Source organism: Rhynchophorus ferrugineus, unplaced genomic scaffold (assembly GCF_030347505.1).
Source record: "Rhynchophorus ferrugineus isolate W39M unplaced genomic scaffold, kcgeb_rfMv2 rfM10, whole genome shotgun sequence".
Taxonomy (NCBI): Eukaryota; Metazoa; Arthropoda; class Insecta; order Coleoptera; family Curculionidae; genus Rhynchophorus; species Rhynchophorus ferrugineus.
Window position 1 is genome coordinate 25,976,262 of NW_027472589.1, and position 16,391 is coordinate 25,992,652.

At 35.2% G+C, this 16,391-nt stretch overlaps 1 protein-coding gene across 1 annotated transcript in view; it reads right to left on the minus strand.

The window, feature by feature from the left end:
- LOC143203931 (peptide transporter family 1) overlaps window positions 1-16,175 on the minus strand; it is a 30,458-nt gene extending 14,283 nt beyond the window's left edge. Inside the window, exons 1-11 of the mRNA XM_076416261.1 lie at window positions 15,588-16,175; window positions 15,456-15,534; window positions 13,621-13,762; window positions 12,121-12,207; window positions 11,944-12,060; window positions 11,733-11,890; window positions 9,152-9,234; window positions 8,709-9,099; window positions 4,833-4,986; window positions 2,621-2,747; window positions 2,464-2,567 (exon numbers count right to left, since the gene is read on the minus strand). Of these exons, the coding sequence (XP_076272376.1) occupies window positions 2,464-2,567; window positions 2,621-2,747; window positions 4,833-4,986; window positions 8,709-9,099; window positions 9,152-9,234; window positions 11,733-11,890; window positions 11,944-12,060; window positions 12,121-12,207; window positions 13,621-13,762; window positions 15,456-15,534; window positions 15,588-15,596 (1,451 nt within the window). The 5' untranslated portion in view covers window positions 15,597-16,175. The remainder of the gene's footprint in view (window positions 1-2,463; window positions 2,568-2,620; window positions 2,748-4,832; window positions 4,987-8,708; window positions 9,100-9,151; window positions 9,235-11,732; window positions 11,891-11,943; window positions 12,061-12,120; window positions 12,208-13,620; window positions 13,763-15,455; window positions 15,535-15,587) is intronic.
- Between the last annotated feature and the right edge of the window lie 216 nt (window positions 16,176-16,391).

Genomic DNA, 16,391 nt, shown 5'->3' on the forward strand with positions numbered 1-16,391 from the left:
ATCCTACTATGTAAAAACAATTTAGCTTAATACCTACCTACCTATTTATCTGATTAAAATACTATTTTAACTACCACCAAATGATTATTTTAAGTCGGTTCCGAGATAACAAATTAGATTTGTTTTGTTCGTAACTAAATTTTGTGTATATGCCTCAAAATTATTATTATTTTTGTATTGTTTGAGCTCGGCCCCGACTTCGAACTGATCAGTTGGTAGTAGTTAAAATAGTATTGTGAATACATAAATAGGTATTAAGCTAAATTGTGGGTATATAGTAGAATATAAAATACGTGTAGTAGATAGGTTAAATAAGTTTTTTGTTAATTTTTATATAGTTATTACAAAAATTATCATCAACATATTTTATTTTACAATGTTTCTTTGGTGTTAAAAATCTAAATTTGATTATTCTTTACCTCTTAGTGAGTTCCTTATTTATTTTTTGAAGTCGGTTGATTTTTTTAAAAATATTTTATTTTACTCACTTTAATTATGCAATAATTTTATTAAGTATTACAATGGATAGCCCAAGTAAAAGTGTAGTCCGTATGAAAAATAATAGGAATAAAGAAACAATGATTGAAAATAGTGTTCCAACCATACTAGAAGAAAAAAGTTGCTGCACCCGTTGGGAATCGAACTCGCGGCCGCCGTGTGTGAACTGGTCCTAACCGTTACACTACAGAAACACTTGCCCGTAATATTTTTACGACTTCTTATATCATATGGTTAATCCTAACTTGGTTTATATAAATTTAAAAAATATATTTATACGGCGGAACCGCCTCCTTTTTTGAATTCGGTTAAAAATCATTTAAAGCTTAAGGAATGTCTAAAAAAGTCAAAAATTATATTCGCTTCATTTCCATTTCGACTACTTTCCGGATACTTTAGGAAATCTGAGTGAAGTGAAGAGCAAAGTAAATGATATCGCTAGGACATTAAAAACATGGAGAAAATATACCAAGGCAAATGGAGAGTCAGTAATATCTAGCTACTCTCGGACGCTTCAGATACACCTCCCAAATTCTTTCCAAAATCGAAAATGAACAAGGAACAGCCTCACAAGGAAAAAGAAACGGTTTTAGTATATGCTAGTGAACCTATAATAGAGTTTAAAAAAATGCATCGTCAATGGTTCATATATAAAATAATATTTTTCAAGTCTACATTTTAATATAATAACTAATTTAATATAGTTATCCAAATTGCCAAGAAACCTGTCGCTCTGACACACGTTTTAAAGACAAAAAAGAGGTCATTTTCGGATTCCTCGGCACCTCCACTAGGGAATATACCTAAAAGCATACAGATAACTTCACAAAGCCTAAACAGCTCTTAGAAGTTTTTTTGCAGATTCACGTTACTCAATAAAATCGCAATATTTGCTTATTTATTCGAGTTTTCCATCCATTTCCATCTTTCAGGACAGTGTTCTTGGCCCATTCTTATATCTATTGTATACAGCTGACCTACCGACCTCAAGAAACACTATTGTTACAACATATGCTGACGATACAGCGGTTTTATCATCACACGAGGATCCAATATCAGCCACAAGAAACCTCCAACTTGATCTTAACAAAGTCAAATTGTGGTTGAAAACATGGCGTATCAAAGCAAATGAGATAAAATCTACCCATATGACATTCACCCTTTGCAGAAAAATATGTCCGTCAGTAAAACTGAATAATCACGAACTTCCGCAAGCAGATAAAGTTAAATACCTGGGAATGCATTTTGAGCGGCGTTTAACATGGAAAAAACATATAGTGACAAAACGCAAACAGCTTGGGCTTAAACTAAACCAAATGTATTGGCTGATAGGGCGTAAATCTAAATATTCATTAGATAACAAGGTTTTGCTGTATAAATCAATACTTAGGCCCATTTGGACCTATGGTATTGAACTCTGGGGTACTACTAGCAAATCTAACATAGATATCCTCCAGAGGTTCCAGAATAAAGTGTTGTGAGTCATTGTCGATGCCCCATATTACGTCTCCAACAAACTAATTCAGCGCGATATCCCCATAGAACCCATAAAGAGTGTCATTCAAATTACCATATGAACTGATTAATAGACGCATAGAATGAGTTTTAATAATCTTTAGAATAAGTTAGAATAGATTTTAAAATAAGTTAGAATAGTATCTAGAATAATATTTAGATTGTAAGTTTGTACAGTAGATCACTTACTGAAGTGATCTTCTACATGTCAGGATGGTTAAATGCATTAATTTTAAAAAATTCATCGTTAACATTTTGTACTATCACCAAACATTATTATAATTGTCGATTAAAATAAAATTACGAAATAAATAACCCGTTAATCTAAATCCCCAACGATTCTTTGCGATATAACAACGATAATGGAATTTTAAAGGTTAAGTAAACGCTATTAAAAACAAATTATATCGAAAACATCATAAGACCACCCACACATATTAAAACAATAACCTGATTTTTGGATTACCACTGACTGATTTGGAGAAATCCACGCGATCGATCATGTATCCCTTGACATCGTAATTCTTGTTGTAGCTGATAATCAATGTTGTTTCCTAAAATTTTATTAATCTCAAACCGATGCCAATAAAATATATCGCGGGTGTACCTGTTTTTCCTGTAGGAATCCTTCGATTTGCAGTATTTCTTGAGATAACGTTATGTCTCGGCAGCGTCTTGGGGCTTCAACGATGATGAGAAGTCGACTTTGGTTTTTACATTGCATGTCTTGGTATCTGCAACACCATTAAAGCGTTGCTGAAGTAGTTGGAAATGTTCATCAATTGAACAGAACACCAATGCTCAACAAAAATCACTACATTACTAGATACAAATCTAGTATATAGTCTATCCAAAGGAGTTTTGAACATACGTTGTCTAAATTTGTGACGTCAAAACATCACAATGTTGCCGTATCACCTCTGAGTTTTAGTTGTTTGGCTTTGACATACCAGAAAATTCTAATCTAAATAAAATAATTTAACAAAAATACTAGGTTAGGGTTACCACCAATGAGTTAGAGTTCTAGGCGCCCTATTCATCCCATTAGGCACATTTGTTATGTAGTTGTATCCTCTGGAGGCCTTAACAACTGTATATCCAACTAACATATTTTAGTTTCATTAGAGAACATATTTAGCTTTCACACTTAGTTCCTGTGTCCTTCGGTACAATATTTCCTTGTAAAGACATTTTGATATCACTATATTTCTCCTTAGTTTGTTCTGTAAATACTATTTCTTGACAAAACTAGATTTAATCACTGTATTATCCTTAATGAATTTGCCATATCTGCAAGAGAATGTTTTTCTGCTGATACATTTTAACCAAATGCTCATGTATATTCTGAATAATTAGACATATATCTTTGCATATAAATGTTTTACACTTTACATATACATTTACATATCATATTCAGAAAGTTTCATTCAAGTGAATAACTAAGCTGTTAATGTCCATTCTATCAAATATTTATGAATAATAAAACCTAATCAATCGTTATGCCAACATATATCTTTTTCCATCAAGGTTTGTTGTCACAACCCAATTTTTATTATCATCTTGCCAAGAGTGACCATTGGGTATATTGGTCCAATTCTGAAACATGTCTTATCTATATAAATAAATTGAAATAATACGTCTTCCTTCATTTTATTATATACTTTTAAAAATTGTATTCTTTTAAAAACAATATCTGGAAGTTCCATTAGACCTCTTCGATACTTTTTAGACTAAGAGTTTCCTCTGGAGTAATTGTATTATGTTTATGTTGACAAACTACTCACTGTTTTCCTAATTTTAGATATTTAATATTTTATAAAGATTTTTTTCGGCGAATTCACGATTATATTTTCTAATATTTCAGTGCCTGTGTCCGTACTAATACTTTCAATAAATATTCATAAAATTTCAATAAATTTTCAATAAAACTTTCAGCAAATTAATATTTAGTAGTAAAAATACTTAGCTGTTTATTGAATTTCACTTGTAAGAGGTGGCCTCCATTATGTCGTTTCTGTTCAAAGTAACTGGTTAGAGACACAATCTGTTCTGTCTGCCTTCGGAATTTTCAGAGTAATAATTGGCAGCTATTTCAAATTTATCAAAACAAGCAAAGCATTAAAACAACATTTGCCGATTTATAACCTGTTATCACTATTGTTTTGAACAATTTTGCATACGTTTGACAACCGGACAACTTTGACGGGCTAGTTCGGTTACACATTCGAGCTTATCAGACAGCATTGTGTCTCTTTTTAACTAAAATAAAAATAAAAGGAAGATATTGTCTGATTCTAAAACTAATTTACAAATTGCGACAGGCAATACATTAAACATATTGATGACGTATGTACAAAACTTCCTTGGATAGACTATAATTAATTTTTGTCACATTCCGTAAAATATGATTATCTGACATTATCCGAAAATTAACAGGAAATAAATTATTTGGAGCAAGATGATTATACATGTAGGCCATGCATATAAAAGATACAGCCGCTTGGTCTTATCAAGCCGGTAGTCGAGATAAGGTGAGTGCTGACGTCAGGAACAAGACGAAGACGTCTCCACTTTTAATCTCTTAGAAGATTCCCGATTGTAATCAATAAACAGACCACCTAGTTGAACGAGTAACCACGCTATGGATCTTGAAAACCTGGGGATTCTACAGAATTTCTGGGAACTTATAAAATAAGTATTTTATCGAAATTAGAAAGTCGTCGCTCCTTCCCAACTCCGAAATATCAGCGAATAAAGTTACAAGTATTTTGATCTGTCTGTTCCATGTCAAAGATCATGTATATTAAAAAAGCACTTACCGAATGGTAGAACCCGGGTTGAGGCAACGTTTCTGATAAGGCTTAGTCAAAATCGTAATATCACAGGGTAGGGCATTGATAACGTTCAAGGAACCGTGATTTTTATCTGGTAAGTCTGGATAAGTTCGTTCCAAAAACAATTCTAATATTCCAGCTGCAAAAAAAATCTTGGTTAAATAACATTACACGAAACAAAATAAATAACATTTCAATATTTTGGTACAAAAGTAACATTATTTAATTTTAAAGAATTAACATATATGTAAGCATCCATCCTGTATCAGAACTTTTAGTGATAACAACAATCTGAAGTGGTCTTGGTAAATATTGTGTATGTATTCTCCAGAAGGCAAAAGGTTTTTACAGAATTATAGAATACCCAACAATAAAAGAGAAAACACCCAAGTCCCGCCCTCAATCAAGGACCCAACGATGGAGCTGTAACTATAAAAACTCCGACACAGATATTCGACGGTCTCACCAGCAAGCAATTATCAGAGCTTGCCAATATCATCAACTCCATCTTGAGGTTAAAGCACTTCCTAAAGAATTGGAAACACGCTCTTGTCGCTATCATTCCAAAAAAGAAAGCCTAATCCATCTGACCATAGGCCCATCACACTGATTAGTTCTCTTTCCAAACTTGCCGAAAAAGCGATATTACGCGCTTTAAACAGTTTCACAGACGCGTACCACATAATCCGGAACGAACAATTTGGTTTCCGTGCCAAACACTCAAGCCTTCATCAAGCTGCTCGCGCCGCAGCAACCGTCCACCAGGCAATAAGAAAAGGTCGAAAAACTGGAGCTATCTTTTTAGTTGTTTCCAAAGCTTTCGACTAAGTATGGCAAAACGGTCTAATTTTCAAAGCAAATCAGTTTGACCTAATTTCCCTGATAAATTCATACTTGGACGGTAGATCCTTTCAAGGGAGGATCGGTGACACAGTCCCCTCTAAAAAACAGATCCCCGCAAGTTGCTCCACTAGCCTCCGCCCTGTTCAACCTATATTTGGCTGATTTCCCAGTCCACAAACATTCCCACAAAACATTTTATGGATGATACAGTTTTGTTTACCACAGGTTAGAGTTCCGACGCCATCCGTGACAGACTTCAACTCTAACTGAACCAGTCGATTGCGTGGTACAAATTCTGGTGGCTGCAGATAAACCCAAAGCAGTCTGCATCCGCTGGCTCCAGAAAGTATCATACCTCGGTCTCCAGTTCGACCGCAGGTTCCAATAGTCATCCCAAAACCAATACGCTGTCTGCAAAGGCAATGTACAGCCTACTCCTCCCACTCCTCTGCATAAAAAGTAAACTCCCAATACCCCAGAAAGCGACTCTGTATAAAATGCTAGGCCGTCCAGTCTGCCCCTTCGAAGTACAGGTGTGGTTCAGGTACGTCTCTGAGAGACAACTTGAACTACTTCAAGTGTTCCAATCCAAAAAAGTCCGCGCGTTAATCAATCCCTCATGGTTTATTAATAACGTGAACACTCATCTCGAATCAGGCATCCCGTTCGTGAAAAGTTTCATGAACATATTCAGTGTAAGGTTCTCTCTAGGCGCCTTAGAACACGACAACATCTTTATCAACCTCGGTAGATAACCAACTACCACAATCCCAGTCGTAACTCAGGGTCTCGCCCGCAAAACACTTTACTATCCCGAAGACGAAGCGACATCAGCAAAAGACCATTTGGTTTTTGGCTGGTCATTTTGGAATAAGAAAAAAACTCGACGGTCTCTTCTTCTCCGGGCTCCCTCGGGTAGCTGTGTCGTCACCTGTAAATTGTCAATCAGTCGAATAAACCATAAATAATACCGTTAGTTTATATCACTTACCACGTGCCCATTCTTCAATTCTCACATATATGTTATTAATAATTATTTTAAGTATGATGTAGTGTGAGACTATAGCACGAAACGAACACTTCAGTAAATATATTTAAATCTAATTTGAAAGCATATTATTTGAATCGTGTGAAACATTTTAGTGTTTAAAGTAAAAACTCCTTAATTTAAAGGAAAATAGCAGAAAGTGTTGCTGAAAGTCATCTAAGTCATCATTGAAAAAATTCCATAACAGAATATAGAGAACATAGAAGATCTTAAATATGTTCATGTCAAACAAGGTTTGACCTTTTTGTTTTGCCGCTATCAGTATAAAATCAATATGAATGACAAATTTGTCGTAACTAATTATCAGAAAAGAACTGAATTAAACAAATTTCCGTTTATTCGATTAAGTAATTATTGTTTTTTTTTTTGAAAATTTTGGTAATTAGATAAAATCTGTAGTACTTTCTAGAATGGTTACATATTTCTCTATTGTAGGTGTTAGTGCTTCGAATAGAATGCATTATTTTTCAAAGTATTCTATTCCATATTAGAAGAAGTTTCAGCAGTTAAATACGATTTAATAGGTTCGAAGTTTGAATTTTAGACAAGCCAAACTATATTGATTAACTAAAAATGTTTCGACTATAAAGATAAATGTGGTAATTATACTGCAACTTTCAACAATTTTAGACTCAGCAAAAGTCAATTTGCCTGAAAGGCCAGTAATGGAAAGAGTTGTCCATATTGAACAGCAATAGCACAACATATATTTCAAATTCATTCATTCAAATGCGCCAGTATCATGGATGTAACCTAAGAAAGCTTGGTACGTATTTTTATTTTATTAGTGAATGAAGCAATATTTAGACTTGATTTGATACCAAAATTATGTACAACACTTAATATAAAAACATAACTGATCGATTGAAAAGTCCCCGGTCTGACACATAGATGGCGCTACTATAATTAAATCCATACGTTTTTTTAGTTAGCCAACACTCAAAACTCCCTAACCCTCAGTTTTGACGTGGTGAAATGAGCACCGACGACAGTGAACGCAGTGGAGGCCCAAAAGAGGTTGTTACTCTCGAAAACATTTAAAAAATCCACAAAATGATTCTGTATGACCGTAAATTGAAATTGAATGAAATAGCAGACACTCTAAAGATATCAACTGAACATGTACATCATATCATTCATGAATATTTGGGTATAAAAAAGCTCTGTGCAAAGTGAGTGTCGCGCGAGCTCACTTTTGACCAAAAACAACGACGAGTTGATGATTCAGAGTAGTGTTTGAAGATGATCAAGCGTAATAAACCAAAATTTTTGCGTCGATATGTAGCAATGGATGAAACATGGCTCCATCATTTCATGTATGCGCATGGAATAATTTTCATTAACTACTTTGAAAAAGGAAGGACCATCAACAGTGACTATTACATAACGTTATTGGAGTGTTTCAAGGATGAAATCGCCGAAAAAAGGCCGCATTTCAAAGAAAAAGAAAGTGCTGTTTCACTAAGACAATGCACCGTGTCACAAGTCAGTGAAAACGGTAGCAAAAATCTATCCATCCACCGTATTCTCCAGGTCTGCCCCCCAGCGAATATTTCCTGTTCTCAGATCTCAAAAAACGCTCGCTGGTAAGATATTTTCGTCGAATGAAGAGGTGATCGCCGAGACTGAGGCCTATTTTGAAGCAAAGGACACATCGTACTACAAAAATGGTATCGCAAAGTTGGAGGGTCGCTATAATCAGTATATCACCCCTGAAGAGAATTATGTTGAATAAAAAAACTAATTTTGACAAAAAAATGTGTTTTACTATGGTAGGCCGAGGACTTTTCAATTGACCTGTTAAGCTCGGTGATTATAAAGATATATCAAGGACATGATGTATCCACATGAACCAAGAATATAATAAATTTAAGCTCTTGACAAAGTATAGGAAAAATCCCTCAAAATGAATTAATAGTTTTATAGAATTTACAAAGACAATGTATATATACGAAACAAAAACAATTTACCTGATATGAATGCTAATCCAGCTGCCAATCCTCCCAGTGCCATTCGGTGCAAGGAGTTCCTCCAAACGTTGAACCTCTCCAAGCGGGGATACAATACTTTATCGAAGATTGGTATCAGAACGAGAACCATAGCCGGATTGATGACTTGCATCTGATCAGGCACCACCTGTAAGCCCAGAACGTTCGTGTCCATGTGAGAAGCCTGAAACGTCCATCTGGATCCCTGCTGGTCGAACAAGGACCAAAAAATGGGCAAGGGCACGAAGAGCAATAACACGGAAAACACCATTTTCATGTCGTGTATCAGTTTTGCGTCGAAATCACTTTTGGCGTGATCTAACCAGTGGTCGTATCGAATGTTGGTGGATCTTCTCTTGTTCACTATAGCTCTCTGAAAATGGTATTTGATTCGAATTTTGTTTTGGAGCAATCACGATACAGACCCACGAGCACTTTAAAAATTCCAGTATGACATTTCTCTTCGGCGTTTTTACTTTGTAGAAACTCTTACCCATGATGAATAGCACTGAAAAGACAAACATTAATGGTATCAAGACAAGTACAACATAATGAGGGTTCAGGTACTCGGGCTAGACGAAGCGTATAAGAAGTTAGACTTGGTAAAAGATCCCTTAGGGTGGCTATAAACATAAATTTTAAGAAGGTCCGAGATGGTGTAATATTAGAGTATTTTTAAGAATCCGTAACTCACGTGTTCCATCGGCCTGAGAAATTCCTAGCTGGAAGAGTCTTCCCCCCCCCCCCCAATGGATCGGGAAAAAAAAAGGAGCTAAGTAATATCATCAAGACCTAAGTAAGAAGTTTTCCAACAAGAAAAGTAAAGACTAAAAAAGGAGCTAAGTCATCACCTTCTGACTACAGAGCTATCACCCTACTAAGTTCCATTTCCAAACTTGTTGAAGGAGCAATTCTTTATGCTCTTAATGATTTTACAAAGACAAACAATATCATTCCTGATGAGCAATTGGGGTTCCGCGCCAAACACTCAGCCGTTCATCAGGTTCATCGGGTGGCCGCAAAAATCAACTCTGCTTTTAATCAACGTAAAAAACTTGGAGCGGTCTTCTTGGACCTAACCAAAGCCTTTGACAAGGTTTGGCACGAAGGCTTAGTGGCGAAATGCATCCGATTAGGTCTACCCGATGACCAAACAGTTCTTATCAAATCATTTCTGTCAGGACGATCATTCCAGGTGAAGATTAAAGGTATTCTCTCTAGCCAGAAAAACATCGACGCAAGAGTTCCACAAGGCTCTCCCCTGGTACCCGCTTTATTTACTATTTTTCTTTCAGATATCCCTAGGAGACCACAAGTTGAGGCAGCTTTTTACGCAGACGACACTGCTTACTTTGCCTCTTCAAGAGTAGCACCGCACATCCGAAGCAGACTCCAAAAACAACTCGATGAGACGGTCCAGTGGTTACATTTCTGGAGGTTGCACGTCAATCCACAGAAAATCCAGGCCATCTTCTACCACAAGAAGAGAATGCCGAAATCCCATGGTCAGAAGAAGCCACCTATCTCGGTTTTGTCTTCGATCGCAAGTTTAGGTGGAATTCCCAGATTCAAAGGTCCCTCCATAAAGGTCAAGGTATTGTTAATTTGTTGTTCCCGCTTATCAACCGGGCTAGCAGGCTTCATTTCTCAATAAAATCTCTCCTGTACAAGATGCTGGTTCGATCAGTCGTTCTATACGGTTCCAGTGTCGTATCTAAAATACGTCTCACCTAGCCCGGTGGAACGTCTTCAAGTCTTTCAAAACAAAGTTGTCAGGAGAATAATTAATGTCCCCTGACTCGTCGGGAATAATCAAATTCATAGAGAAACGGACGTCCCCCAAGTTCACAATTTTATATCCGAGCTCTACTCGAGATATTTCTCCATTCTTCGTCTCTCGAACAATAGATATATTACCGAGCTGGCCGATATTTTAGGCCAATAACTCATTGGGCTATTCGTGGCCTTATTCTATCACAGTCGACACTACCCCGTCGTGCTCTAACTCCAAATTGTCTCGACATTCTCCGGCGAGTGATTAACTCATGTAACGCAAGCTGCGTGGTGTGATAACAACGCCATGTCCTTGTGCGTTTTAACGGTGTTACCGGTTACGGGCACCCTCCTTACTAACATTAAGAAGTATCAGTTGGGGTCAATGTGGGTAGCCCAGAGGCAGTCTCCACATAACCAGTCTAACTCGCTTATTCCTGCAGGTCTCCCCGACCATGTATCCGTAACAGGTTTCTCCTTCTCGGTTTCAGGTCAAAAAAAAAGGGATGCAGAAAGGGGTTGCTTGAACCAGCCTTCTTAGCCACCATCAAGAATCCGAGAGAAGAGCTTTAGCGATAAAACACGATGTACCGAGAATGAGAATCGGAATTACAGAATAAGTCATAACATATAAAGGTCGAGAAATAAGAAGTAAAAGAATCAGAAGTGTGTGAATTGGAATTCACACTGGGAAGAACGAAAAAATACAAACTCTTTTCAAGGAGAGCTGTAGAATTTTTATACGTCGTGTATTCATCAGTTTGGTCCGATGACGGCATCAATCAGATATACGATTTAGTAGGTGATTTCAATTCAATTTATAATTCTTTTCACCATTACGTATCGACTTTATATTATTTCTACATTACTTTTTAATTTTTTTATTTGTTACATTATTCATTTAAATAAGCAAACTCGCCTTTGTGCATTAATTTACCCAAAGAAGAGAAAAAATAAATTGTATTTTACTTGCAACATTGTTTTAACTCCTTAACAGCTCAAGTGTAGTTTACATTATCGAACTATTCGTGAACGCAATTTAACTGATTTAAGTAATAATCATTTTATTAAAAGAAACGATTAATATATATACATATAATTGGTGTAACATTGTCATCCAATGCCTACGCTAGTGACTTACGAAAAATTAAAATATCTGTGTATGATCGTTCTCTTTTCAGCTAATTATAGTTTTAACAATTGTCACGAATAAAACACGTCATAAAAACTTACGAATTGATAGCAGCATTAAAGCAGCAGGAAAACCAAAGCCGAGAACGTAGCAGGTGTCATCGCCGAAGCACGAAACTGCCTTCTTCATGATGGGAGTCACCACCATACCGACGAAACCTCCCAAATTGATAGTAAAGTAAAAAACCGAAAAGAAATATCTGAAAATGGTTAAGGACGATAGTACCTCATTCAAGACCGTTTCGAAGTTTACCTTAATAGTTCACGCTGTTCTGGAAGCCGAAATTGTTCAGCGCCAAACGCTGCTATACACGGTTTCAAACCACCAGTTCCGATAGCGATCAACAGGAGTCCCAAAGTTGATAATAAACTACAGAAAATTGGAGTGATGGGTTATATTATTATGTTATATAATTTTAAATGATGATACATTGGGTTATGGTCTAGGACTGGAACAGCTGCCAGGCACATCAGTAAATTTCCTATCAGGTATATTAGGGAAAAGTTTCGTATAGTCCTGAAAATAACGCAACAAATAAATATTCCATTACTAAAAATGTAAATTAGTATATAACAGGTCAATTGAAAAGTCCCCAGCCTGAGACATAGATTGCGCTACTAGAATTAAATCCATATGTTTCTTAGTTAGCCCTAACACTCAAAGTATACCTGTATAAATTTTACAGCTGCCGGATCATTAGTTTGTGAATTACAAAATTTTACAGCAAAAACTTGGCATGATGCCGAGTTTCCGGACACTGCCTCAGGAAAATCAACCATCAGAATTGGTATGTTAAGTTTAGACGTAACGCAGTGCACACCCAAAAAATCCACTAAATGATTTTGAATGACCATAAATTGAAATTGAATGAAATAACAGACACTCTGAAGATATCAACTTAACGTGTATATCATATCATTCACGAATATTTGGGCATGAGAAAGCTCTGTGCAAAGTGGATGCCGCGCGAGTTCACTTTTGACCAAAAACAACGACGAGTTGATGATTCGGAGCACTGTTTGAAGATGATCAAGCGTAATAAACCCGAGTTTTTGCATCGATATGTGACAATGGATGCAATATTGATATGTAACAATGGAAAATGGCTCCATTATTTCACTCCGAAGTCAAATGGACAGTTATCCGAGTAGACTGCACACGATGAACCCGCTCCATGGCGTGGGAAAACACAACAGTCGGCTGGCATGGTTATAGTGTCTGTATTTTGGAGATGCGCATGGAATAATTTTCATTGACTACCTTGAAAAAGGAAGGACCATCAACAGCGACTATTACACAGCATTATTGGACCGTTTGAAGAACAAAATCGCCGAAAAACGGCCGCATTTTAAGAAAAAGAAAGTGCTGCTTCATCAAGTCAATGTACCGTGTCACAAGTCAGTGAAAACGATGGCAAAAATCCATTAATTGGGATTCGAATTGCTTCCTCATCCATCGTATTCTCCAGATCTGACCTCCAACGACTATTCCCTGTTCTCAAATCTCAAAAGAATGCTCGCTGGGAAGAAATTTTCGTCGAATGAAGAGGTGATCGCCGAAACTGAGGCTTATTTTGAAGCAAAGGACAAATCGTACTACAAAAATAGTATCGAAAAGTTAGAGGGTAGCTATAATCAGTATACTACCATTGAAGGGAATTATGTTGAATAAAAAAAACTAATTTTGTCAAAAAAATGTGTTTTACTATGGTAGGCCAGGGACTTTTCAATTGACCTGTTAGTTGTTTATTAGTCGATGAAGTCGGATTAAAATTATTTATTAGTTGTATACTGGCTTTAATAAATAAATTTTAGGAAATATATGCATTAGAAAAGAGGCCTTCTGAAATGGGGTGGTTACCGATGTTACATTATCAGACATTGTATTAAATAGTTAAAAAATTTAGTAGAATATATTAGTAAAACTTACCGATATCGACCAAAATAACTATCAGCATGGATAGCACCAATAATAGGTACTATATAACATCCCATGATGAAGATGTGATAGATAATTGTTGAAGAATCCTCAGAGAACTCTAGAACGTTTCTTAAATACAGTGATAATATAGCTGCAAAAGATAATTATAAATAAATAATAAATTAAATTTTAGTGGGTGACAAAGTAATCCAAGTTTCTAATGTAGTGGATGATTTAGATTTTTTGAAATCTAAAAATAATCGGAAATCGATATCAGATCAGTTGGAGAAAAAGTTATTATACATTTTTATGTTTTCCAAAGAGAATGTGTTGTTTTGGTTGATGACATTTTGCCAGGTCTGAGATTTTTGGTTGAAAAACTGAATAAATAAAATAAATAATAAAGGTTTATACGGACTTACAGCTTATTATCGATTATCCGAAGGTGTAACTTCTAATATGACTAGACTATACTAAAGATACGTGACTTTAAGACCAACTATTACAGAAAAGCGAAATGACTTCTTCCTCAGTCTAATGTGTCAATTTGATGTCGACTAGTTTAAAAATTTCCACGAGGTATTGTTCTTTGGTTAATTAATATGGTCAATTGATATTTAATTACTTTTAAAATAATTGAAAAACGTTTTCTTATAATCAACCCATCGTTTACCGAAGTTTAAGCCAATTGTTTGAGTCGCTTAACGAGCATATGTTCCATTATAAATACAAGACATGTAACATATGGCCCACAATCTAAATATTGATAAGTAGTTTAAAATTTAAAGAATCAGAATCTATATTTCATGTTTTAACATGTTTTTATGTTTATTTACGCGACTGATGGTGATTTTTAAACTTTTATAGTAAGTATACTTGATCGATCCAAAAAAAATTGATTGCAAAATAAACCAAAGATTATTTTCGAAACGTAGATTACTTTATCATACACTTCAATAATACAGTACATAAACCTTGTGAATATAATAAAAAAAACTGCAGAAATATAAATCTTAAATGCATGGTTTGATTTTTTCTAGATCAGTAATTTTATTTCATACAAAAAAAGAAAGAGCAAAGAATTTTTTCTGAGAAAATGATGCAGGTTTCAGAGCGATAAAGGGTTTAACAAATATATGAATTTTGTTTTGTCCATTAAGACGTGCCGCATTGTGGATAGTGGCAAATCTGGTAGCATCCCATTCCATTCCAAGTTAAAGAAGATCCTATTACTCACATAAGGAATGTGAGTTTGAGAGTTATAGTATAGATTTCTTGGTCATTTGCCTATGTTCTAGCCTAGTAAAGGGCCGTTTCTGATCAAGATCAAGTTATACATTCAGTTTTTCCAATTGCTGGCTCGGTCGTCATTTACCCAGTTTTTGATCTACACCTTCTTTGAATAGATGTCCTGTTTTGGTTTCAATGCCTTGGGACATCTTACGTTCAAGATCACAACCTCTTTTCTAAATTGTCTTTTTACAAATTCCTTTTCTTGTTGCCGGTCAGTTTGTGCTCACTCTACATAGGAAGATAAAGTGTATTCATCACATGTCGGAACAATCTTCCAGGTTTTAAAAATATTTCTCATTTTATGCAAGTTTGACTTGTATTGTACTAACAATACGTTGAGATGTATGAGGTACTAAGTACTCTTGATTAAGTAATGCACTTGGGCTTCATCCCTAAATGTTTTGAAAGATTTTGTTTGATCTTTTTAAAGCTACAATAGACTACAAAAACAATCATGTTTGAAATATAATTTTAAGCTCAAAAAAATCATAAAAATGAAACCATACACTATAAGATAGGAACAAAAATATTAAATAGAACCATCATAATACTTCTAAGTCCGCAGAACGAGAACCTCTCGCAGAACTCTGTGGCTATTATGCAGAACACAGCAGCAGGATATAACGAGTCCTGAAAATGTGAAACATTAAATATAAATCTAATAGTAAAGCGATTTCTTCTACCAAATGCATCAATTTCTGTGAATTAAGTCTAATAATTTTTAAGTGTAAAAAATAACACAAATATCGAATAACTCAAACGTCAAATAAGTCAAATGTGCTTTGACGTCTGTTTCTTATGACATTCTCATGGCTGGAAAATAATCTGGAGGAAACCTTACCCCATAATATCCATGATAATTTTAAATTAAAAAATATTGGTCAATTCTGGAGTAGCATTGACAAAAAAACTAGATAAATAATTGGTAATAATGTCAACTGGACAATTTTATTTATCAGCTGCTTATATTGAGAATTAGGATCAAAATATTTTCTACAACTTATTCCCATAATTCTCGTACTATGACAATACGATACTGGTTTGGCAGCGATTCAATTATCAATCCATTTTCATAGCTTTAGCATTTCGTAGCCCTATGGCAGCCAATCTATATTCCATCGATCTGAATAAGTAGTGATTAGTTGCTATCACAGAGAAATAGAGATTTAACTTTATAGGAAATGTTGGTACTCGGTAGTACAATAAGTAAGGTGAATTCTTGATCTAGGAAGTGTTGTGTACCCGGATACACAGACAATAAAGATGTGCAGAATCATTTTCTATCGAAGAAGTATTTGGCTGTCGTTAAAAAATGATTGATGATCAATTATTTGATCATTACAGCGTGTTTTGTTGTTGCAAGTTGGATTTACTTAATTCATATTAATAATCATATAAAATATCAAATATTTATTTTTTAATTTCAGAAATTAATCCCCTTCCGAAAGAAGCTATATAAATGGCTATATACTTGTATTCTTGGATTA